Source organism: Ptiloglossa arizonensis, chromosome 4 (assembly GCF_051014685.1).
Source record: "Ptiloglossa arizonensis isolate GNS036 chromosome 4, iyPtiAriz1_principal, whole genome shotgun sequence".
Taxonomy (NCBI): Eukaryota; Metazoa; Arthropoda; class Insecta; order Hymenoptera; family Colletidae; genus Ptiloglossa; species Ptiloglossa arizonensis.
This window is the reverse complement of record NC_135051.1, coordinates 2728913-2755044: the sequence shown is the minus strand read 5'-3', so window position 1 is coordinate 2755044 and position 26132 is coordinate 2728913. Positions and strand designations below refer to the sequence as shown.

Sequence of the window (26132 nt, the reverse complement as noted above, 5' to 3'; positions counted from 1 at the left end):
ATTGCATATACGTATTCAAGAGTTTCATATTTAATATGTAGTTGACAATTATCAATATCATTTAATAGCAGCTTGATTGTAAAGTTACTAAAGGAGTATTGATAATATTTGCCTATGTTTGTATATTTTTCAACTGTGATAAAATCCATTCTTGTAATCAAAGAGAGAACTTCATAATTATCACACACTTTTTGAAGCACAGTATTATACTTTTTTGTTGCATATACATAAACATATAATTTTATTAGTTACTCAATTTTAAGATGTAACATTTTTTATCCGAGCAGCATAAATTATGTTAACAATCAGTATTGTATAATTAATATATGTAATATTTATATTTTTCATTTTAATATCTGTATCTTAATTTGTAATAAAAATTGCATTATTATTATTGATGTAAATTTTATTAATCATGAAAATGTTATTGACCGCCTTTTTAATCTATATTTAGGTATAGTATGTACAGTTTGTGTATTATATCAATTTGATATGTACGTTTGAATATGGCGACATCCTTAGTGACGCATTTAATAATATTATATCGACAAACACATTTTCAGTTGGTTTTACAATACAGTTTTAAATAAATATTGAGTAGTATTGTTTTTCTGGTTTTCAACAACTATAGTCTGCAAATCTGGATGAAACTAAGGAGAAGATGATTGCCGCCTCAGAACCGGTGGTAAGTCACACATTTCTTAGGTTAAAATGTAATGAATAAAAATACATGATAAAATGCTGACATAAATTATTTTTATAATAATATAATATTAAAAACACTGTATATTAATTCAGACATGTAGGTAATTGATTAAATGATTAGAATTTTAATTCTATAATGTTTTTTTGAAGGAATATGCTCCTGGTGGAAGACGAACAATTTTAAGGCATCCTGAACCAGTAATTAGTCAACAAATATTAACCAATCAAACAGTTGCAGGAGAAAGTATTTTGTTGCAAAAATTAAGTCAAGTAAATATTTCAGAAAGGTCACCTGTAAGTTGATAATCTTGTATATTTATATTTTCTAATATTTCAAAGTTTTGGTAAATGAAAGTATTTAAACACACAGAAAGAATTTTGGACTGTACGTGAAAATGATGCATGTGGTGAAGAAGAATTGTATTGTTTAGGCAAAGTTGCTATTCATTCGAAGGGTAATCAAACTACCCAGGTATTACAAACAACTTACAATTGTGAAACAGATATTGAACATGCACTATGGTGTAAATTTCATACCAATGTACCTGATCATTTGTCAAAAGGAAAAGAAGTTGAAGAAGAAGAAAATAATGATAGAACAGTAGAATGCATTTGTTTAATTGACTCATATACTCTTAAAGTATTCACAGAAACTGGAGAAGATTATGTATCCAGCTTACAATTTCAGGTGAAATTTTAATACAATAATATCATCATTTTAGTATTTTGATTATAGATAAATGTATAATTACATTATAATTTAGGTATCTGCAGTTTGGTCAACAAAATATGGAATTCTGTTGGAAAAATCACAAGTTTCTGCCTCAGAAATAAGGTTTAAATATTGCTTTTAAAGATGGCAATTTTTAAGAGATAAAGTATTTTGATATTATGTATTTAATGTTTATAGACACGCATCATTAGATGGAAATAGATTACAGACACATGGTGACACAAATTTACCAGTGACATTTTCTCTTATGCATCCTTTAGATGAAATTTGTCCTGTACTTATTAAGCATGGTATTGTTATAAATTTTGTAAATTTCATTATAATATCTAAAATGAAATAGTATAATACTAGGTTGTTCAATAAGTTTTGATGTTCGATAAAACTTATTGAACAGTATAGTATTAGGTTGCTTAATAAGTTTTGTTGTTCGATAAAACAGTACTATTTAATCAGTTTTATCAAACGCCAAAACTTATTGAACAACCTATTATCTATAAAATTATTATAATATTTACAGGAAACATATCGTACATGTATGATTCAAATCAACAGATTGTATTTACTAGTTCTGAACCATCTTTAGCTGTGATATATGATACAAAGACTGGTTTACATTCTGTATATAAAATACGTAAGGCTTTGGTAGAAGAATGTCAGATGGTTTGTGGAAGTACCGATACTACTCCTAGTATATTTAATCAATCGGCTAGTGCATCACCATTAAATATTGGAAGTAATCTTTCATATAACAAAAGTTGTACAAATAAAGGACACTTGAGTATATTTGGTAAATCACAATTTTTCTTTTTTTCAAACTTCAGTATATTTGGTAAATCATAATGTTTCTTTTTTAATAAGCAACATACTTTCACTTTAGGAGTACCAAATCCACAATTAAGTAGTATGGGATTAGGAATGTCAAATAGTCCATTTGGTTCTCGAACATCTTATACTACTACTTGTTCAGGAGGACCATCGCCATCTCAACAACAACAGCAGCATTCAAGATCTCAGAGCCCAATGGCAACCATTTCACGTTGTCAATCACCTACTCACTCTGGCTTTTCACCTTTACTTGGTGCACCGGCAAGTTCAGCTATTCATCACACCAGATTGCATCATACAGTTATGACTACTGCATTAAGTCATACACAAAATAGTCCTATTGGCAGTTGTAGTAACATACAGCTGCAAGATATTATTACACCAAGTAAACCTTTATATCCCGAAATTTGTCTAGATCATGTCTGGAGTGAAAATGTTGGAATTCCGAAGTAAGTGTTATATTTATTAGTACTATTAATCCTTCATAATCCTATTTTGAAATACCCTATTACAGATTTTCCTTATGTTTTCAATTCCTTTGGCTTTTAACTAGAAAGTAAGTTAAACAAATTTTGATGTAGAAGAATATAGTGTTGATATTAATAGTTTTACCTTTATTTTTAAGGGATGTCGTGTCTGGTCGGGCATCTAAAGTTTTTCTATCATCAGATCTTGTTGGTCAAAATTATTTGTGTTACTTAGTTCCAAATAGATCTCAACTCTTTCTAGTGAGGCTTGAGAAAACGAACAAACAACAACAAATTATATTTGGCATGGTAACAACCATTGTAGCAAAGGATGCTGTTAGTGTACCAGTTAGTATTTATTAACAATCTTTTTGTTATATTTATTATTATCGTGAATATAAAATAAATCATTCTGTTTTAGAATTTACACATGATAGCAACAATGGATTTGTCAAATGGGGTTGTATTATATTCTGGTATGACTTGTGTTGGCAAGTTACATGTAACAGGAATACTTCCAAATTTAACTGGATGCAATTATTTTTTATCCAGTATTAACCATAAATTAGGTTCTCCATTTCCACGTCGAAGTTCATTAATCTCTCAAAACTGTGCAGTTCCTCATGACATTAAGTTTGAGGAAGGAATGCACTTACTAAGTCCTGTAGGAGGAAATTGTGCAAGACCACCTATGCTATTAGAAAATTCTTTAGTAGATTCCAATTTTCTTGTTTTAAAAGAAGCAGTAGGAAATAAAGTTACTTTAGAATATGGAAGTAAGAGCTTCTTTCGGATAACACTACCAGCATCCAGTACTTCTCCTTTAGGTAAGTATAAGTTTAACTATATGGTTATTGCATATATTCTTATAAATTGATTTTTTTTATACTCTTATAGTTACTAAATGTTTACAAACATTAAGAAGTGTCTTGCAAAAAGATTTAGCAATGCAATTATTAGTAAAATGGTATGGAGCTCGAAATGCTCCTGGACCTCAAGATTTTTCACCAGAAAAAGAGTGGTACCTGTTTCTTGTAGTTTTGTTTACATTATTGGGATACGAAGTTGAAAAGTTAGAATTAATTCAAAGAAATGAAAAAGATCAACTTGCCGAACGCAATAGTTCTATGGTGGAGCCAAAAAAACAGAAAACAAATAATTCTGGATCCAGTGATGATTGGATGTACATGATAGATTCCATTAAAAATAGAAATTCTCAAGTTTTTATTTCAAATATACTTGGTCTACAAAAAACATCAAATACACTTCAAGCAGCAATACCAAATATCAAAGAATCAAATAATACAGGCAAAATAAATGTACAATCTATTTTATTTCCATACTTTCCATTTGTTCTATTTTCATTGCACTTGTTATATGAGGAATTGAAATTAAATTGCGTAATGTCAGAAAGTTTACCTTTACTTGCACAGTTATTGTATCAGTTAAGCTTAGACTTGAAGTTTATGATGTATTCTCATCATTATTTTCTTGATTTTCCTTCTCTTTGCCATTTAAAAAATACTGCATCGCAGTTTAGTGAAGCAGACTTACAGAAAATTACTATACCAAATTATGTACCATCAGAACCACCAAATGTATTTGAAACATTAAATAATTTATTAAATAAAATTGAAATAGCACCATTTCCTTATTTGAGCCAAGTAAATTCAAGAACAAAGAATATAGTTTATTTAACGGCACTCATAGCGCATGAAAACGAAATTAATGTACTAGAAATAGATAAATTCGTAAAACATATAGTACCAGTTGGTAGTCGGATAGACTTTCAGGAGAATGGAAATAAACATGAAAAAGAAATATTTAAAAAAATTGAATATTCCACGACAGATAGAATAGTGTTACTATATCATGAAATGGGTAAGTTTTTTATGTTCTGAATATCAGTAACTTTAAAATTCAATTTAAAATTAAAATATTTTACTCCAGATATGACCAAGAAAGATCTTGAAATTTTACCTCCTGGTGTATCACTATTGTTAAAAGATGTGATGTATAGGTGTAGAGAACGACCTCCATCGAATTGGCCGATGGAGGCCTATGAATTAGTAGATCGTCAGGATTTAGCCGCGTTAGAGAAACATTTAAAATCATCTAGATCAAATCAACATATGGAAAATGAAGGCAAAAATTATTCTATCAAGGATCCTGAGCAAGATGATGGCATGGAATTTGATGATGCTGTACATTTAAAGAATATTTATATTCATAACTTTCTTATTTGTTACATATATTAATTATAACATTTTGCAGGTATTAAAATTAAGATTTAACAAAGATCACAGAGTAGCAGAAGTTCGGAAACTTCTTAATTCTTCAAAACCAGTAAAAATAGCAATAGTACAGAGACCAGATGTAAGTGATCATGAATTTATAGAGGAGCAGGAGAAACATTTACATGCACTGTGTACAAGAACAATGGCACTTCCAGTAGCTAGAGGCATGTTTACACTTAGAACTTCGATTCCTATTATTACAGAGCAATTACCAATACCTCGACTTTGTCTAACTGGTATGAATAAAGTATAATTATTTTTGTACTTGTATTTTGGCAGTTGTAAAGTATTGTTATATGTTTAGGAAAAGCACCACCTCGTGGAACCACCGTAGAATTAGCTCACATAGATGTTCCACCAAATATGAATTTATGGCCATTATTTCATAATGGTGTAGCTGCAGGCCTTCGTATTCATCCAGATGCATCGAATATCGATTCAACATGGATAGTATACAATAAACAACAACAAGGAGAATTTGGTATTGAACATTCGGGTTTCTTAATGGCCCTTGGTTTGAATGGTCATCTAAAGAATTTAGCGCCTTTTAGTATGTATGAATATTTAGTTGAATGCCACGAGGCTACTAGTGTTGGTCTTTTACTGGGATTATCGGCAACACATAGTGGTACAATGAATGTTTCGATGACTAAATTATTATCACTTCATGTGGAAACACTGTTACCGCCTACAAGTATCGAATTAAACGTTCAACAGAACGTTCAGGTTGCTGCCTTAATGGGAGTTGGTTTAGTATATCAAGGCACTGCTCATAGACACATTTCACATGCCTTATTGTCAGAAATTGGTAAGTATTCAGTATAATTTTTGACTTATAAGAATCAATAGTTATACTAAAATGTGTAAATTTTATATGTATAGGTAGACCTCCAGGACCAGAAATGAAAAACTGTGTGGATCGAGAATCATATTCTTTAGCGGCGGGGTTAGCATTAGGTTTAGTAGTATTAGGATGTGGAGGTGGACCAGATTTAGCTAATATTCCAGATACTTTACATTATTATATGGTTGGTGGACATGTTAGACCCTTTACCGGAGCACAAAAAGACAAATATAAATCACCTAGGTAAATATATTATGTTTTTATAAAAATTGTACTACTATTAAATAAATTTTTTCCATGCTTCTCATTTTTATATTTGTAGTTATCAAATAAGAGAAGGTGATTCTATAAACATTGATGTAACAAGTCCTGGAGCAACAATAGCTCTAGGTCTCATGTATTTCAATACAGGAAACCGAGCAGTAGCAGAATGGATGCAAGCCCCTGACACTCAATACTTATTAGATTTTGTAAGACCCGACTTTTTATTATTACGAATATTAGCAAAGTCACTTATTCTTTGGAATGAAATTGAACCAACAAAAACGTGGGTCTCCAGTCACGTACCCAATATTGTTTACAAGTATAGATTGCAGAAACCAACATCTGAAATGGCACAGAATGTAGACTTGGAAACCATGAAGTTAGCATAAAAATTACATACTAATAATAACATAATTATAATATTTCTTTTATATTAATTAATGTCAATTAAAATGCAGCCAAGCTTACTGCAATATCATTGCGGGAGCCTGTATGGCTTTAGGGTTGAAGTATGCAGGCACTGCTAATAGAAATGCTTTCAAAACGTTGTATAACTATGCTCAGATGTTTACGGCATTGTCGCATAAAACTATTGCTGAATTAGCAGGCAAATCAACTATTGAAACATGTTTAAATGTTATTTTACTTTCTGCCGCTGCTGTAATGGCAGGCACAGGTGATTTGGAGGTAAGTTTGATAATTGGGTGACTTATTATAAATAATTTTTTGTTATGCTACTTATTTTTTAATATTACAGATTATGAGAATATGCCGACATGTGAGAACACGTGTAGGACCTGCAAGTAGTGTTGTTACATATGGATCTCATTTAGCAACACATATGGCCCTTGGCCTACTGTTTCTTGGAGGTGGAAAGTACACTCTTTCTAATAGTCCTAGTGCAATAGCTGCTCTCATAATCTCTCTTTTCCCAAAGTTCCCAACACATAGTAATGATAATAGGTCAATGTCAATGGAGTTTTTTTATACGAATTTTATAGAAAGATTTATTAATATAATAATTATTGTATTTTTGTAAATAATTCAATGGTTTATAGGTATCATTTACAAGCATTAAGGCATCTATATGTGTTGGCTGCTGAACCACGTGTAATTTTGCCTAGAGATATCGATAATTGTCAGTACTGCTATACTACTATACACTTGACATTTGAATCTGAAAAAGAAGCAGACGGACAAGATTTGATTCTCCAAGCTCCATGTTTATTACCACAGCTATGTAATGTTAAAAAGATTGAGTTAAAAGATGAGCGATATTGGGAAATTGTTTTTGAAAAAGGTCGTAATTGGCAACAGCTTGAAAATATGCTTAAAAAATGTGAATCCTTAGACGTTAAACAAAGAGCTGGATGTTTACCATATATAGAAGATCCTCATGTAATTTTTATTTTAATTCTTTGCTGAAATTTAGTAATATAAATGTACTCAAAGTTATTATCGATTGTAAATATTTCAGGGTTTTAGAAGTTTAATTGCTCAAACATTAACAACGGAAAATGTTATTGCATGGGCCACTCGTCCCGAATACGTAACTTCATTTACAAATAATAAGACTGTATTGAATATAGTAAAATACTTTTTACAATGGCCTAAAAAAGACAAAATTAAAATTGAGAATAACTTAAATGCCCAATCCTATGGTAATTCAATTAAAAGTAGTTCCGGATATTTAACTCAGAGCTTGAGCGATACATCTGAAAGGATAAGTGGTAGTTGGAACGAGCAACCAGATTCTTCCAGCGAAAGAATGGAAATTGCAGAGTCATCATCTGGTTTAAAGAATACCAGTTATTCGTATAAATTAGAAGGACTACATTCTGAAATGACTGAATTTGAAAAACAATTCCTACATACATTTGCTATAATTGTTTATGAATGTGTAATAAAGGATAAAGTCACTCTTCTTCCTTTATGGGTAAATCTGATAAAGAGTATAGAAATAATAGAAAAAGAGCCAAATAGTTTTTCTGTGTGGCAAATAAAACTTGTTTCATCCCAAATATTAAAAAAGACTTGCACAGAAAATAAAAATCCACTACTTAGTGTAGAAAGTGTACTTGCAATTAAACAGAAAATTTCATATATTATGGATAGTTGGGAACATGGTAATTATTATATTCCCTTTCTACAATTTGATTTTTCTAAATATTTAATATCTTGAATTTTTATCATATAGATCTATGGCCATACATTAAATCTTACTTAACTACAGGAGTTATTCAGGGTGATTTAACATTATTACAAAGAATGTGCTCGTACTTCATATTTTATGAAATACCTCATAAAATGGATGATCAAACAATTTGTAAGTTCATTTATTTACTTATTGATATATTTTTATATTTATTTATGTTTATTATTATTCTGTTTTCAGTAGCGTCATTATTAAACCCGGAAGTAAGATCTAAAATACCCAATGTTATATTGTATAAATTGTATAAAGTTTTTAAATCATGTTAATTATTATATTATATATTAATTCTTTAAACATTTACATTTCGTTTGTGTGTGAAATATTGAATGAAAAAATCAATTATCAAGTTAAGTTGCATTTGTGGAGAATATATACTGATTTTCATTAATCTATTTGATGTACAAAATATGATAATGTAGATAAATCTGTTTTCTTATTAAAAGTATATTGTGTAATGTACAAATATCTATAGACACGCGCGCGCCCGCACATATACATATATATGATCAGTGTTTAAGTTTAAATAAGTTAACAACTGTATTAATAAGAATTTAATTTATTATTTTATATAATGTAACAAATATTTTTTACAGTATAAAATAATTCAGAATGTAATTTCACATTGTTTTGTATGTACATTTAAACACAAGTATTCTAGTATATCTCTACATATAATTTGAATACTCTTAATTAACTTGATTATGTCCTTACAAACTCAGTTAATATACACTTATCAATATTTAAATATATAAATAAATATATAATAAATAAAAAGATTTTACTAAGATTTTGCTATCAGTATTATAAACATTTATTTCTTTAAATTATAAATCTGGCATATACGGACTACTAAGTACTTGAGTACTCTGCTAAGGAAGTAAAAATATTAACATATAAGTATAGTATACCTTTATCAAAATATATGTAAATTTACAAGTAAATAGGTGAACGTTTGAAACCAAGTACTCAATTTTTTGATAATAAAATTTCCCATCCATTAATTATAAGGATTACAATCTCAAGACTAAAGCATTTTCAGTTTGAAAAGGAAAATGAAAATAAACTACGTCTTCTATAAAATTCTTCCTCGTGTATAATTGGATTTTTACTTAGATTATACAATAAGTTATCAACTATTTCACCGATAAAAGTATAACAATATAGGCAACCAACGAAAATACCACCAAGATGCCCTATAAACGAAGATTGTGGAACCAAAAGATGAATTAAGATTAGTTCAACCCAAACAGCAATTTTGCTGGGTACCCTAAACCCACCAACATTGTGCACTCTGTCTTGTTCTTCACAAACTACAATTAATTTCAATGCAAACAAAACACTAGAGAATCCAATAGCGCATTGTGTGTAATACGCATAATCTCCAGTTAGTTGCATTAAGATATAACCTAAGATTATATACATAGTGCTGCATCCAAGTGAAAGGATAATTAATAAGAAAGCAAAATTCATTGTTCCGTACATAGGTTCTAAGTATGAGCCTTTCAGGATTAAAGATATCATATTATAATACAAATGCATATCCGAACCATGCTCAAAGTTTGATACTAAAAATGATTTCCAATTGCGATGTTTAAACACTTTTATCGTAGATATACATACTTCTTCTGCATTCCATGGAACTTTTATTAAACCAACATATAACAAAACCTGCAAGCATGAAAATTTGTTTTTTTTATAATTCAATAAATATGATAGTATATTGACCAATCTCATGTATAAAATTAGACAATCACTTACTTGTCCGATGATTGTGATTAAAGTAACTGGTGGAATTTTATCAATACCATAATTCATGGCTTGCATACCCAGCAATAAAACACCGTATTGCAAGCCTTGCTGTCTTCTTTGTGCCGGCCTCATAATTTCTTATCAATTCATCAAAAACTAATAAAATGTATTTCTTAAATACGTGGAAATTTATTTTTCGCCTGTTCCCTGGATACGTGCACATTTAAAATTGGAATCATCTCTATATTAAAATGTATAGGTTAAATCATCTAAAAATAAAATAACATACTTCAAAATTTTACCAATATGATGTCTTATGCCGTTAATTAACAATCAAACTGTTGCATTTATCCATTGTAAGCACACGTATTTATCGAAATCAACACGTCACTTCGTACGAATATACTGACCAATCCAATAAAAACACATTTATGTACTACTACATTTTCTTAGATATAATTTTGATATGAAATTCATTCCCAGGTGAAACGAACTCTGCTATGTTAGGTAAAAGTAGTCAAGTTACAACACTTTACACTTATATTATTCTCTTAAATACTTATCAACAATTTCCTAAACAGTTGACATTCAAGACACTATTATTTAGTACTCGTTTTGATCAATAATTTATTAATTAATCTTTGTTCATTTACGTATTTTTTACAATTGCATAATGAAGTGCAATAACTTGATACACACTATACATAACACCATAAACAAATAGTAAACGCTGTTTACGGCATCGTGCACAGCATGTAACTTACAAAATGGCTTTTATTCAAGTCGTATTTTCACTTCCTCCACACCACGTACGAAACAAACTTTTCTTTCTACGTTCATATTTAAAAACGTTCGCTGCTGCAAGCATAGAACAATAAAGAAGGACGTTCACAGATGCGAGAGAGAGAAAGAATGAGAGTGGTGAAGAGAGGAGAGGGGAACATTGTGCGAGAGGAATGGGGAATAACGTAGTCAACTAACTTTGATTTCTGCTTTCGTGATTTCGTGCACTGGTAACAGGAACACAGAATGCTAAAGGAGGTCGTTCGACTTGCGCTAATTTGACGCGAAAGGGAAAAATTGTTAATTTAATACATTTCAACCGTAAAATTATAAACTTTTAGACTTGTATTAAATAGCAGAGATCCGTGGCTACATTCAAAGACAATTTGCGCAACGACTGCTTCAGACATTAACTAGTTATAAACTAATAGGCGCTGGTAATGAGATCATAGAATCATCGAGGAGATCGTCCGAGTTTCGTTACTATGGCGCAAAAGGGAAGAAATGTTAATTTAATATATTTTTACCGCAAAATTTTGAACTTTTAGATTTGCATTAAGTAGCAGATGTCCGTCGTTACATTCAAGGATCATTTTCGTAACGATTGCAATTACCATTAATTAGTTATAAACATTTCTCGGGAGCTCTTGTATTGTCGACGTTTGTAGTAGTCGAGGTAATCGATAGTATTATTAACCTCTTATACAAATAATTGCATAATTTGAATACGTAATGCGCAGCAGAGGTTCGTGGTAACATTCAAGAATCATTTTCACATTGATTGATTTCAACATTGAATCGTTACGAACAATTTACGAACGTAATAAGTTTTTTCGTATTCGGAAAACCATGTTTCTATGTAACATGAGGCGACCACGTGTCTTGAATTTCGCCCCCTGGGAGCAGGAACACAGAATGACAGAGGATGTCGTCCATAGACGCAAGAGAGAGAAAAGAACATCGTGCGAGAGAGATGGAGAATGAGAGAGTCGATTAACTGTGATTTCTGTTCGCCTGATACCGAGCTCTGGTAGCAGGAACACAGAATGATCGAGGAGGTCGTTCGACTTTCGCTACTTTGGCGCGTAAGGGAAAAAAATGTTAATTTAACACATTTGCAACGCAAAAATGTGAACTTTTAGATTTGCATCGAGTAACAAAGGTTCGTGGGTACATTCAAGGACCATTTTCGCAACGATTGTTAATTACATTAATTAGTTATAAACATTTTTCGGAAGCTGTCGTGTGCAGGACGCTTGTAGTGTACTAGGTAATCGATAGTTTTATGAACTTTTCGGACAAATAATTGCATAATTTGGATACGCGTTGCGTAGCAAATATTCATAGCAAGATTCAAGGACCATTTCCGCAACGATTGCTATTGACATTAACTAGTTATAAACATTTTTCGGAAGCTGTCTTACTTAATACTTAATTGTATTACGCACTCTAAGCATATTTCTTAACATAAGACTTTACGTATTGATTATATTTGGCACTTACCTTTTAACCGTGACCCTGCGTACGCATTTTGGCAAATTATTTTTCCTATTTTTCATGGAAAAATTATACTCTGATACTTACATTCTAACAGGCATTGGAAGTGCAACTATTAAGTCAATGTAGACTACTATTTATTAAGAAAAAATTACATATCGCCCCTAATTTCATAGGGGAATCTACATACACATTTCGATGTATTATGATCTTGTATTTTTTAAGAAACAATTACATTATATTTTTCACATTGTAATAAACGTTTTAAACACATCTTTTGCCAATAAAATTTTGCATATATATTTTATTTGACCCTTACATTCTAACAAGCACTCTATGTTTATCTCCAAACGCATTACTTATCTCCACCTTTTAATAAAATTATTATATTTTGACAGCTACAGTTTAAACTGCGGTCTAACAGTACCTACGTCGCCATCTAGCGTCTCGATAGGGGAACTATTTCTCGACAAACTTGGACGTTTGACCGTAGATGGCGCCACTCAACGCTTTCGGATTATTTAAATTTTGAACAAAATAAATAATTTTCGAATTTTTACTTCTGCACTTGATTAAGAATCCAGAAATAATATTTTATGCGTAAACTATACCTCTACAATCATGTTCCTCATTATTTAAAAGAAATTTCTAACCTTTAACCCTGATATCTAAAAGGTTCTGTAAGCTCAACTATTGAGGGAAAATTTATTCACAATTATTAAAAAAATTACAATTCGTCCCTTACTTCCTTGGGAGCATCCCATACGCACTTCTTAATGCAATTACTACTTAAGAAACGATTATTTTCCGGTCTTTCCATTGTAACGAAAGTTCTATGATGAACTCTTGACACAAGGCTTTACGTATAGAGTATATTTTGCACTTACTTTTTAACAGGAATTCTGCGTTTGCATTTTGGCACATTATTTTTTTCTATTTTTCAAGGAAAAATTACATTCTGACAGTTACATTCTAACAGGCATTGGAAGTGCAACTATTAAGTCAATATATACTACTATTTATTAAGAAAAAATTACATCTCGCCCCTAATTTCATAAAAGTGTCCTACATACACATTTCGATGTATTATTTAGGAAACTATTACATTATATCATTCACATTGTAATAAACGTTTTAAGCACATCTTTTCCCAATAAAATTTTACATATACATTTTATTTAACCATTACATTCTAACAGGCATACTATGTTTATCTCTGAAAGCATTACTTATCTCCATTTTTTAATAAAAGTATTATATTTTGACAGCTACAGTCTAATACACGGTCTAACAGTACCAACGTCGTCTTGACGGGGGAACTATTTCTCGACAAACTTGGATGATTTGCTGTAGATGGCGCCACTCAACGTTTTCGAATTATTTAAATTTTGAACAATTAAATTATTTTTTACTTTTTGCTTCTGTACAGGATTAGGAATCCAAAAATAATATTTTATGCGTAAACTATACCCGTACACATACGCGTAGGAAAATCATCATTTTTCTCATTATTTAAGAGAAATTTTTATCCTTTAACTCTTATACGTAAAAGCTTTTGTAAGTTCAACTTTTGAGGCAAAATTTATTCTCTACTATTAAAAAAACTCGTCTCTTGCTTACTTAGGAGCATCGTATATACACTTCTTAATGCAGTACTACTACTTCCTAAAGAAATGATTACCTTTCGATGCACATGTGCATATCAGAAAAAAGAATTTCTCAATAAGGAATAGGCAATATCTAAAATAAAGTGACGAGAAAAGTGAGATTATTTCAACTGTACGAAAAGGTGTATTGTAGACTAAAGACATATATAACGTATAATCAATTTTATAATACATATATGTATACATACATACTCTACTCACTCATCAATATATTCACACATCCATCTATACATAACATACATACACATACAAAATGAAATTTGCACATTTAGAATAATTTTAATTCTCTCTTTATAAATGATTTCTCCGTGTTCTACTTCATATACACTGTCCAAAAAATATTTTTTCTACAGATGTGTACAAATAAACTTTGGCGATGCAGTGCCTCGAAATGGCGATGACACTGCAAATAGTGAAATTTCGCGCGATAAGTTTCGCGTATGAGAAGCTGAGCGCGTAAACGGATAAAATCGCGAAAATCTGTAAGGAATTCGGTGTTCAATATGTAAGAATGGGAAGCCCGCCCGAGTGGAATACTAGTAGTACAGATTATGCCTCGTTCTTTCGCGATTTTATTCCTGTTCGACCCACTTTCATACTTCCACCGCCATTACATTCGTTACGTACGGATAATGCAACGTGGTTACAAGTAAATTCATTTACACCGACCTCGATGTCATTTTGTACCTACACCGTCTGTTCGCGTCATTCGTCGACGAAAATAAGCGCTTTTCGTTTTCTTGTACTAGAATTCACTAAGAGAGTAAGCGTACTAGTGCCAAACAAGCTATTTACAAAATAAAGCTACAGGAACGATCGCATAAGTGCCACGTGTAGCACAGGTACAACAGAGCGGAACAGCAGCTCCCAACTGTCGTCCACTCGCGATTTGCACTTTTATGCGATTTATTGACCAAGCGACGTGCATTTCGTTGCACTTCGGTCGTCAACCACATTGAAACAGAAAAGTGCAGACAAGAAATAAAAAAAAGTTTTTAAAAAGTTACAATCAAAATCCTAAACGCTTTAAGTTGGTTCGCGTCACGTTACCGGTGATTCTCGATTTTTCGCCTTGCCAGCTTTTGCTTTTGCTTCGAAACTGTCTGAGATCCGCTTCGTGATCGGGATGTCTCATTGATCGATAACCCTGTGGCGTACACAATGCTTTCTGTTCTCTGTAAAATTGCTCATATCCGCCGTGCAACAGATACACCTCCGGGTAATGCAAAGCAGGATAATGTTCTTTGTTTCGTTGACGATCCAAGTTTCGCAAGAACCGTGAGAGGTTAGGTCCACGCTCCCATGAAAATTCACAATGGAACACCAAGACGTTCCTCTTGTTCGCATCCGGTTGGATCTCGGGGGTGCTTGTCAAGGGATCCAATAGAATTTGCTCGATTAGGTCCTTGCTGTAAAGATTCTGGGCGCCTTGAATGTGACCGGCATCGAACTCATAAGGATAACGACAGTCGACGATTTGAAACGACCCGACTCGATCGGTGAACTCTCCACGTATAAGAGCAGCCAACGTGTCCGTGGAAATTGATTTCAGGTCTTCGTGTTGACCGGTAGCCAACGGTAAAACACATGGTTTACTGAAATCACCCGTTAAATCAGTGTCGGTGGTGCTGCGATGAATAGCCGATTTAATGAGTGCGTGCGTTTCCGTCTTTGTCTTTGTTATCGTGGCTGCTGTTTCGGACAGGCTCCGCTGCAACGGTACAGATGCGAACCTTGGAGTCAATGCTGGTGTATCGGTGGTGCTGCACTCTCTGATCACGTCGAGGAAGCTAATACTTGATCTTCGCGACCTCTTGACTAGTTTCGGACTTTCGTCAATTGGTGGATCCGGTCGTTTAAACGTTCTGACGGACAACGGTGAATCGAAGGCGATGCTAGTCATATTTTCGTCACCGTAGCCAGTTCGCCGACGACGGCTCGTGAGCATCGATGTCTCTAGCGGACTATCTTCGAAACCCGGATTCACCGTCGACAAGTTCGAGTTCGGAGAACGAAACAGACAGGAACGTACTTTCGAGAGCGACGAGGATTTGCGCGTTTCCGGTCTTTCGTTCTGTAAGGATAGCGATCGTCGGAAGTTACCAGTGCGATTAGTACGAGGGAATTCCGGTGTGCTTGGACTGCTCGAGTCGATTTTATGGCTCGACGCGTCGGGAAGTGTGACATTGCCGACGATATCGCCGCATAGAAGAGTCGAGATACCGTTCGGTAGTTGTGCCGTGTCGTCAAACGCCTCCATGTCGATCAGATCGTTGAAACCGTCATCCATGCTTTCGTAGCCGGAAGAGAGGCTACGAAATAGAGAAGGTCGCGCGACACGCAGTCGTTGAGGTGACGATCGGACCGGTGAATTCATCGGACTGCGTGATTCGATCGACATCCGTCGTGGGGCAACGGCCAAAGGCTCCACGAATCGGAATCCATCCTGCGGTTTGTCTTCCTTATCCGGAAAGCTCGCTTCGTATCCACTATCCTGACTGTTTGGGTCGCAGTCTTCCAGTGGATAACGACACTTCTTTCCACCAACAATCTGCAATAAAAAAATTAGAACGTTGCTAAAATTTGTTACTAATGAATTTTTATCGTTCGTTTCGATTGACAAAATAGACGCACTTTGTTCGTAATTATTATAATATTTGTAAATTATTACAATAATTATAATGACAATTGTATAATAATATTATGCTAGTAATAATTATATAATAATATCTTCGTTGTACAAGAATTGTATACAAAATTAAATAAAAAACTGATTAAAAAAAAAAGAAAAGAAAAAAGACTGTATCAAACGACTTAGTTATTGATTTAATCTCAAAAGCAATAAGAATTCAATACAATAGACAGTTCGAAAAAATAAAAAGAATATATATGTAAAAGCTTAAGTATAAAGCATACAATTTATACAATTTAAGAATGTATCCGAATGGCGGAAACACTAGGACATCCGGTGCTGTTCCGAGTTCAGATCGATCAGAAGATTCAAATTGAGCGAAAATGTTGTTTCGTTGCTCGGTTCGTTATCTTCGATCGTCTCATGAACGTCGGAAACAAACGTGCATATGAAAGAAGTGAAAAACAGGTGTACCACCGGTTTCCTTCTTCGCGACTACAAAAGAATATTATACGAAATAAACTTATCAAGTTTAAGCGGAAAAGCATTAAGTTTTGAAGAGGGAGAACGCGCGAAGCAAAGGAAATCGAAGTACGAGTATCTATATATGTCATGTACATGTGTACCTTTTGCGGGCTGGTACTGCGTAGACTGCAGGTGGCATTACTGTTTTCTTTGTCAACAGATGGCGATACTGGTTCCGGACTAGAAAAGTGTCGAGACGCCATGCCGAGAAGTCGGCGCGTCTTCGGTCTGGATTTTACCGTGTTCTCAGGTGTGTTCTTGAATTTGAAAGCATTTTTAAAGAGCCTGTAAAATAGACAAGAATAAATACACAATCAAACATAGGATACGGCTACGCATGCACTTGCAATGATCCACCTAACCTCGATGAATTTTCGCGGTCAATGTGCACACAGGCGCGAAATATTTCTTATCGCGAATTGCAATTCGAAGCAGAAATCTTTCACGAACAAACAAAAGTGCGTCTTACGCATTTCATTCCGGAAAAGAAGTACTAATCTCAGACTACGTTATCGCGACTTTTTCCAGCCCCGGGCAACACCGATTATTTGGCTGTTGTTGTTACATTGACAAATAAATATTTATGTGTCATTCTCGCGAGCAAAACAACCACTTCCGTTGCGAATTTCTCCAAGACTCGAATCGATCTCAATTAACGTCTACGGGCGTAAAATGGTTTCGGCGCGCACATTGTGCTTCAAAACGACATGCGGTGCAAACACGTTGTTATTCTATCTGGCAAGCGACCATGTGTATAACTACCGACTCGAAGCGCCACACTGCGTGCACACGAACAACCGATACGAGCGCGCCAATAGTCACGCGGAATTGGCAGAATATCCGAGCTTCTTTGAAACGTATACGACGAAACGAAACGATTAATCGTCTGTCCCTGCCGTTCTCGTGGGATTCAAATTTACCCGAGCATGAAACTTTTTTCAATCACAGGACGTAGAAATCACCAAAACACGAGATCTAACGATGATACCGATGAAAAGGCGGGAATTACTCTAATATCGACCGGACGTTGAACGTTAGACGAGCTTTCGGTACTCGATTCACCGCTACGACACCACATGTTCCCCTTTCGATTGTTATCACGCGGTAGGGAACGATTTCTTTCGGTCGCGCGAGTCAAATTTCACTGAATCACACAACACGTAAAGTCCATGGGGAAACGGATCGGTCATTGGTATCTTAAACGAAAACTGGGAAATTCGCTCTGCGATAATACCTTGTACATTGGCACACTTCGCATGATTCCGTGACACCTTCCCAAAACATGTTAGCGAGATTGTGTACGCAACGAAGTCGTCGGACGAATGAACGGACCGCGGGTTCGTTTCGCGGTGTAGACGACAATGATATTTCTTTCGTTATCGCGCGCAACACGATCCCGATCGCAACGATCTCGATCGGACGATAGTTGCCACGCGTCTGACTGAGCACCGAACGAGGTCAGCGTACTTCCCGCCTGCGAAACTCGTACTAACTGCTCGATCTGGCGGGAAGGTCTGTCTTTATACAAGGTAATCGCGCTAGGTGGGGAGAAGGGCCGACCAATCAGGGACTGAGAAAGGGCCCGCCTAAATCTTCTCAAGGCGGGTAGGGAGAACGGAACGCGGAATCCTCTCTTTAGGGCGACCGCTATGGGGGGCCCTTTTCAGCCCCTCTGCCGCCGTCTTTCGTTACGTCCGTCTCGTTTGTTCGTTCGTTTGCCGATTCGTACGTTTACATGCCCGCTAGGTGCATATAAAGTGCACAACGTGTCTTGGAGGTTAGGTATTAATGACAGCGTTTTAGCTGCACCTAGCCTTTTACTCGCTGACAAGTTGCTTGTTTTGTATTCATGTATCCTCACCTTTACACTCGCGCAATAAAGATGTTAAATAAATCAATCTACGTACCCGATGCACGCCGGAGTTCGAGAACCTCGCCTCCAACGATTGTCGACGCCGCGTTTCGCGACGTCAGAGAAATCGATAGATTCGTTCGAACAATTGCAACATTTCCTATTGCAGGAAATGTGTATTTCTGCGATACTTATCCACCTATCCAAGAATTACAACCATCCTTGATTTTCCTAACTCGACGAATACGTTATTACTCGAAATTCCAAAAGAAATGTAATTCGTCCCGAAAGCTTGTTACGAGCCTTCTTTAAAGCATAATTCGTAATTTTTACATGCAAATAAACCAGATGTAAGTGTACATGGTTACGATATTGTTAAAACAGTCGATCGAATATTCGAATCTTTTTTATATACAATTATACGGCCATGTTACCAACACGAGTTACCTAAGAAATATTATTATTGCTCTGACAAACAAACACGAGTAAACAAGCATGCCGGAAAAATATTCGAGCGTACGATCCCTCCACCCTACTCCTCCATCCCTCTCTGTTGCTGTCCGCCTCTTTCGCATACACGCGCGGTCATTCACTGACTACACAGCTCCTCACTTTCGATACCAGAGCGGAAAAGGTTGCCGACCATAGGAGTTCCTCGCACTGAAAGGGCCTGTTCTCATCTCTTTCGCTCCCTCTCACGTTCCTCATCCCGTTGATGCACCGACTGCTTCGAAAGATGCAGCTCAGTCGGCAGGTACGTCCGTTTTTTTCATTCTACCGATCACAATGCTTCACCTGATCTTTGATACCACCCTCGCATTCTTTGGAGATTTTCACACGGCAGGTACCCTTACCCGCTCGCAAAGACTCGAACGCACAAGTGCGTTGCGAGCGAGGCTCGCTGCTATTGACTTAGCCAGTACGCGTTTTCGATACACGAACCGGACGATAACAGCGCGCTGTGCTTTCACATTCGGCCATGTTTACACCGAGCGTACCAAATTACGGTCCCACCATTGGTTACGAACAACCACCAACTAAATTGACAATTTTCCTTCGAGCTTTGTACGTTAACAAATACGAACGACGATGCGTTGTAAATTATTTAACAATCACGAACGAACGAGACTTTTTCTCTCGCGCGCTCGATATTTTCTCAAATTTTTCGACGTTATGGAAGTCAATCGAGATTAGAAAGAATTCTTCGGTATTTTTAACCGATTCTTTTCGAGCTGTGAAACTTTGCGGTTTACTCGATTTGAGAAATACCTGACCGTGCAACACTTACGAGATCGAACTTTAATTCAGCTGTGTTTGGAGGAGCGAAACGTGTTGACAGAGCTGTGGAGGCTTTTAAATACTCATTTTTATTTTGCTTTTCCACACATTCGTCCGCTACAACGTAACAAGTCGTTGTATTTTATTTTGCTTCTATATACATTCGTCAGCTACAACGTAACAAGTCGTATTTTATTTTGCTTCTATACACATTCGTCAGCTTCAACGTATATAATAACAAGTCGTTATATTTTATTTATACTTCTATACACATTCGTCAGCTATAACAAGTCGTTGTATTTTATTTTGCTTCTATTCGTCAGCTATAACATAACAAGTCGTTGTATTTTATTTTACTTCTATTCGTCAGCTACAACGTAACAAGTCGTTGTATTTTATTTTGCTTCTATTCGTCAGCTATAACGTAACAAGTCGTATTTTATTTTGCTTCTATACACATTCGTCAGCTATAACGTAACAATCGTACGAAGTATGTGGTAGGAAGTTGGTAACAGATACCGGCTGTGAATTAATTCGTTGTAACAAGGAGGAGGAATTGTGAGAAACCAACGGCTCTCTGAATCAATTTCACGTGCTCGGAACATCTTTCGTATCGCTGACGATAACGGCGCCCGTTTGCTCAATTCGAGCGTAATCACGCTGTGCTTTCGAACACTATGGCGGAGGAACTCGTCGATGCAAGACGAGGAACGAGTTACCAACGTGCTTGTGTGTCCGATGTAACGTTGATACGTGCACTGTTCTCGTCGTTATTTATTCGTCGTCTTCCCGTTTTTGTCGACGGAATATCAGAAATACGCGCGATCAATTAAACGCATTCGGGGTCAACCGTTTAACAGTTTAACACAAGTGCTGGGAGATGCTCGTGGCAATCCGAGTAATACTTTCTGAATCAATGAAATAGGTAATGTTTGTTACGAGCAATATATTACTTTTGGTGTCAATTGTTTGCGATATCGGTATTTCATTAGGGCAGACTCGTAACATTTTAGAAAATAAATCGTAAATCAAATTATACATGGATAGAAGAAAATTTTCTTAGATTTTTCAAACCTGATGCGTTCCTTTTCGATTATGCAGTTGATCAGAGTTTGTGTATGAAAAATGTCTCCAATTTATAGGTCTTTTTAACTTTATTGTACAATCGAAGGAGTCAGAAAATCCAAGAACACTGAGTTTTGCTTCTATAGTCAAAGAAGAATCGAAAGAACGTATCAGGGTTAGAGGAAATCGATACAAGTCTTGGTTTCGATTAATCAAAAATTCATTTCGTCGAATATTATGTATTCGATCGATCGATGACGATTAAAATAAATATTTACTCGATACATTCAATTATTGTAGTTATCATTATCTGGTTTGAAAATAGTATTCATTATCATGTTATTAACACAATAAATGAATAAATAAATGAATATATAAATGAATATATAAATGAATATATAAATGAATATATAAATGAATAAATACATGAATAGATAAATGTATAAATAAATGAATAGGTAAATGAATAAATAAATGAATAAATAAATGAATAGATAAATGAATAAATAATTGAATATATAAATGAATAAATAAGTGAATAAATAAATTTCAGTTCATTTTTTATAATAACGGCTATTTTTCAACATAAAGAGCGGAAAACATTCCGCTGGAAAATCTCCCTCGCTTTCGATGCACTCTGAAAGGGTTAAATCGGTACGAGGTGCATCGACGTGCCCGATCGCCTTGGAAACCTTGACGGAACGTTCATATGCATGATCCGTGGTAAACCAACGAAGAAAGAGGAAAGAAGAAACCGGAAAAGGAAAGAGCGTTTGTATGCTCGGCTTCGAGAGCGTGTCGGTTGGGATGACCGCACGATTTGGCGTTCAACGTACTCATCGATTCGCGTCGGTTTACAGACACGATCGTTCCTGAACGACATCGAACGGAATATAACCCGATAGACGATCAACGATTATTATTATTACCGTTTAATCGAGTCAATTAACAATTACGATTAACGAGCCACGAGTAACGCAAACAATCAAAACGGAGGCAATTGTCGAACACGGTTAATTAATTGACGATTAATCACGACATTGCATTTTAATCGCGTTTAAATTCAGAATGTAATAAGAAATATCTGCAAGAAACGTAATAAAAGCTGTATTAACCGTTTGTCGAGCGATTAGAGATTTACGACCGCAGATTAGAAACGTGGTTCGTACTTTATCAATCGATAACAAAAGCAACTGTAAACCGTCGTACAACGTTCCATGAAGAACGTTACAGAACTTTTTATGGTTAATTTAAAATCCCCTCAATCGAATCTCCAATCTCAGTTCGCTAATTTTTTTCAGTTACAATACTCTATTACATCTTATTTGTTACTCTTCACTATCATCTTGAATCCTGGGTTCTTTTTAATAAAAAATCGTTCAAAATTGTGATTCCATTCACCAAAGGTTGAATACCGAGTCGTTGCGCCAAACGAAACCCAACTGACTCGATAATGTTCCACGAAGAACGTTACAGAACTCTTATCTGTTACTCTTTACTACCATCTTCAATTCCGAGTTCTTTGTTATTACACATCGTTTGAATCGTTCAAAATTGTGATTCCATTCACCAAAGGTCGAATACCGAGTCGTTACACCAAAGGAAACCCAACTGATTCGATAAATGCCGCGAATTCTTCGTAACTGTAATTTCCAGCAAGGAGAACGTGGCAGGAGACGCGGGGGAGACCAACTGATAGACAGAGAGGTTGGGGGTTGGTGGTAGGGGTCAACGGGCACCGAAGAACACAACGAACCGATCCACCGGGTCGTTCCCAGCGGTCGTGACTGCAAAGATTATTCGCTATAGGGCATCGAACGCGCACAACGCGATACCATGGGGGTAGCTCAGCTGCTTTCTGCCACATACACCGGGGGTACCGGCCACCCCTCGTTCGCAGCTGCCAGATCGCGCACCTTCCGCGACGTAACACGTTGCACCACCTTCTGAAACGACTGTCGATCCACCGGTCCGGAGTTTCGCGATTAAAAATCAACCTCTCGGGACGCTCGCGACGAACGACTGGTCCATCGACCGTGGAACAACTTTTCCGAGATGTCTTTCCAAACGAGACAATATTTCTTCAAACGAAAACAGACTCCAACCGAAACGAGATCGATTCGATCTTGAAGTTAAATATTGGGTTGTTCGGAAAGTCGTTTCGTTTTTTTTTTTTGTTGGTGTGAATGAAACATGATTTTTTTTTAGAGTGTATAAACGTTTGATTAAATTATATATTCTCCATTTTGGGGAACGAAATTTCGAACTTTTTCGAAAAGTCTTTCCGAACGAGTCAATATTCCTTCAAATGATGATCGCTCCAATTGAAGTAAATCGTGGGTCAGTGTCGAAATTTGTGTCGAAATCGTAGACTAGGTCACGATTTCAATTTGAGAGGATTACAATCGCGCGCTACGATTGAAACTTTCAAAAATTAACATTTTTTAATTTTATTTTACGTAATAATGGATTGGTGAGATTCTCTCGATAAAAATGAGTACAAACGTAATGTGGATTGGACGAAGTTTATTCTCGAGGAATTTAAATATCCTGGATAGTGGAAATAATGGAGTAGAAGTAAAATAGTAGTAAGTTATGCTGGTATTCGTTTCGATCATTATTATAAAGGTAAAGTGAAACATGTAAAAATTGTAATCTTCATACTCATTGTTTAGCTTACTATTGTTACATTTATTCGCTGTCTCTGTTTAAAGGAACAGATTACGCTCGGCGCGAGTAGTGAGAGAATGATAGAGATGGGTCATTGAAATTTAGGCGAAATAAGCTTACTAAATTTTAAACAACGTCACTGTACTGCCTTCAGCACCGAGCAAACGATGCACTTGCCCCGTACAGAGGTTCCGAAATTACTCGCTCAAACTTTAATTCCAGATGGAATTAAGTTTGCAACATGTAAATATTGCTGTCCGTAGTACTCATCGAATCGATCTCGTTTCGGTTGGAGTCTGCTTTCGTTTGAAGAAGTATTGACTCGTTCGGAAAGACTTTTCGAAAAAGTTCGAGATTTCGGAAAGTTCGAAACATATAATTTAATAAAACGTTCACACGCTCTAAACAAAATATCGTGTTTCACTCTCACCAAAAAAAAAAAAAAAAAACGAAACGACTTTCCGTACAACCCGAATATTTAAAATTCGAGCCTACTCGCAAGGTGTCATCGTTCCTTTCAACTCGCTCTAGACGTTGCAACGGGAGGCGATAACAGCTACTTGGAAATAGTTCCCGAAGCGACACCGAGAGCCTAGAATTTATAAAACGATACCAAGTGCAAATAGACGATCGAACAAATGGTTCTTTCATTAACCGAAACGTTACAAAAGATCATCGCGGATGGTTCCTCGATCTCGAACAACGAAATATGTTAATCGAAACGCTCGCGTCGAGCGTTTCTGCTCGACGTCTGGACCATCTTGCGAGAAACGAGCGGCTCGAACTATATAACGGAACCAGAAGGGGACACGAAATCGACCGAACGCGCCCGTGTGTCCCTACGACTTTGATTTTTCTATAAGAAGGAGTGCAGATGGTCGTATCCATTGTGATGGTTGGCACGTGCCAACTATGGGCACCCCGATGGTGCACCGCTAAGTGCATATACACACGCGTGTACGTGTAACGTAACTGCTCTCCGAGCGTGTTGCACACACTATCGCGCGTATCGAGCCTCGCTCTAGAATGATACTCGTACGGTGCGTACGCCTTTCGTACGTGTATATGCGTGTGTGTATGTACGAGTCGCGCGTATAGGCGTCGCGCCGCGTCGCGCCGCGTCGCGTCGCGTCGCGGCGTGGCATGGTGTCTCCTATTCACGCAACAGGAGGAAAGAAACGCCGGGGAGACATTTACGTAATACCTGCCAGGGGGTTCTCAAACTTCGGAACCGATCACGCCTTTCCTTTGCAAAACCGTTCTCTGTACAATGATCGAGCAGCGCATATATATATATATATATATATATATATATATATATATATATATATATGTGTATATATATATATATATATATTGTTCGCACGATTCATGTTCTGCAGCGCGATGTAGAAATAAATAGCGGCGTTATCGTTTAATTGGTACGCGTGAAAACGGGAGGGGTAGACCCGTGGGATCGATGATGGATAAACGCGGGAAGAATCACTGCCGATGATGACCCCGTAACCGTAAAGTCTGGTAGAGAGCAAGACGGCTTTGCAGCTTCCTAAACGGGATCATCATCTGTTCCTTCGGGATCCCGAAGGGCGTAGTGGAAGACAGCTTGCTGGTTCTTGTTATTCTTTCCTGTACGGTGCAGCCGCCGCAGATGCACCCGTAGAGGAGAAATTCGCAATATATACGCGAGGAAGGAATCGAAAGAAAGACGAGGAGGAGTATAAAAATTGCCCTCGCCCCTCGCCCCAACGACCACCGTACGCACTCCCCTCTTCTGGATGGAATGGATAGACGACGAAACGAAGGGAAGTCGGAAAAAATAATCACCCTGGGAAGAGGAGGATCGCGGCAAGGCGGGGAGGGAGGGGGAGTAGCGTGGAAGAGCCACGAGGGTGATTCGAAAAAAGAATGGATCGTCGTGAAATTTTTGTTTCGAGAAAACCACCCAGTTTTGTTTTCAAGTTTGTTGAACTCCGATAGAGAGAATAACCTGAGAAACTTACAACTGGTGGAAACTAGAGTCCAGGGTCTTCCGTAACGATGAGAGCTATTCCGAGACAAACCTCC

The 26132-nt window shown here is 36.0% G+C and overlaps 3 protein-coding genes across 12 annotated transcripts in view; 1 reads left to right on the top strand and 2 right to left on the bottom strand.

Annotated features, from left to right (window-relative positions):
- The first annotated feature begins 515 nt into the window (after positions 1-515).
- Shtd (anaphase promoting complex subunit 1) lies at positions 516-9075 on the top strand. Of its 5 annotated transcripts, none has more exons than XM_076309270.1 (22): positions 516-685; positions 856-999; positions 1076-1393; positions 1470-1540; positions 1616-1728; positions 1956-2225; positions 2316-2712; positions 2778-2819; positions 2889-3078; positions 3152-3557; positions 3628-4611; positions 4681-4934; positions 5005-5263; positions 5332-5835; positions 5910-6114; positions 6194-6514; positions 6594-6822; positions 6893-7098; positions 7194-7533; positions 7613-8261; positions 8333-8461; positions 8534-9075. In XM_076309270.1, the coding sequence occupies exons 1-22, from the start codon at positions 662-664 to the stop codon at positions 8614-8616; spliced, it is 6138 nt and encodes a 2045-aa protein (XP_076165385.1). In that variant the 5' UTR covers positions 516-661; the 3' UTR covers positions 8617-9075. The 5 variants fall into 5 exon arrangements, with proteins under 5 accessions (XP_076165385.1, XP_076165384.1, XP_076165386.1 ...); XM_076309269.1 differs by having other exon boundaries at positions 8531-9074; XM_076309271.1 differs by lacking the exon at positions 2778-2819 and having other exon boundaries at positions 8531-9074.
- A 91-nt stretch (positions 9076-9166) lies between these two features.
- LOC143145677 (rhomboid-related protein 4) lies at positions 9167-11028 on the bottom strand. Of its 3 annotated transcripts, none has more exons than XM_076309275.1 (3): positions 10864-11028; positions 10109-10368; positions 9167-10018 (listed from the first exon to the last, which is right to left on the bottom strand). In XM_076309275.1, exons 2-3 carry the CDS (start codon positions 10229-10231, stop codon positions 9386-9388), a joined length of 756 nt encoding a protein of 251 aa, XP_076165390.1. In that variant the 5' UTR covers positions 10232-10368; positions 10864-11028; the 3' UTR covers positions 9167-9385. The 3 variants fall into 3 exon arrangements, with proteins under 3 accessions (XP_076165390.1, XP_076165391.1, XP_076165392.1); XM_076309276.1 differs by lacking the exon at positions 10864-11028 and adding an exon at positions 10389-10857 and having other exon boundaries at positions 10109-10306; XM_076309277.1 differs by lacking the exon at positions 10864-11028 and adding an exon at positions 10510-10857.
- A 3159-nt stretch (positions 11029-14187) lies between these two features.
- LOC143145321 (M-phase inducer phosphatase) overlaps positions 14188-26132 on the bottom strand; it is a 44615-nt gene continuing 32670 nt past the window's right edge. For 2 of the 4 annotated variants that reach the window (XM_076308591.1, XM_076308592.1), the window contains exons 4-5: positions 17305-17488; positions 14188-16597 (exon numbers count right to left, since the gene is read on the bottom strand). In XM_076308591.1, coding sequence (XP_076164706.1) covers positions 15056-16597; positions 17305-17488 — 1726 coding nt within the window. In that variant the 3' untranslated portion in view covers positions 14188-15055. Of the gene's footprint in view, positions 16598-17304; positions 17489-17565; positions 18043-18437; positions 18703-26132 lie in introns of those variants that run through there. The other 2 variants (XM_076308593.1, XM_076308594.1) reach the window with 2 other exon arrangements.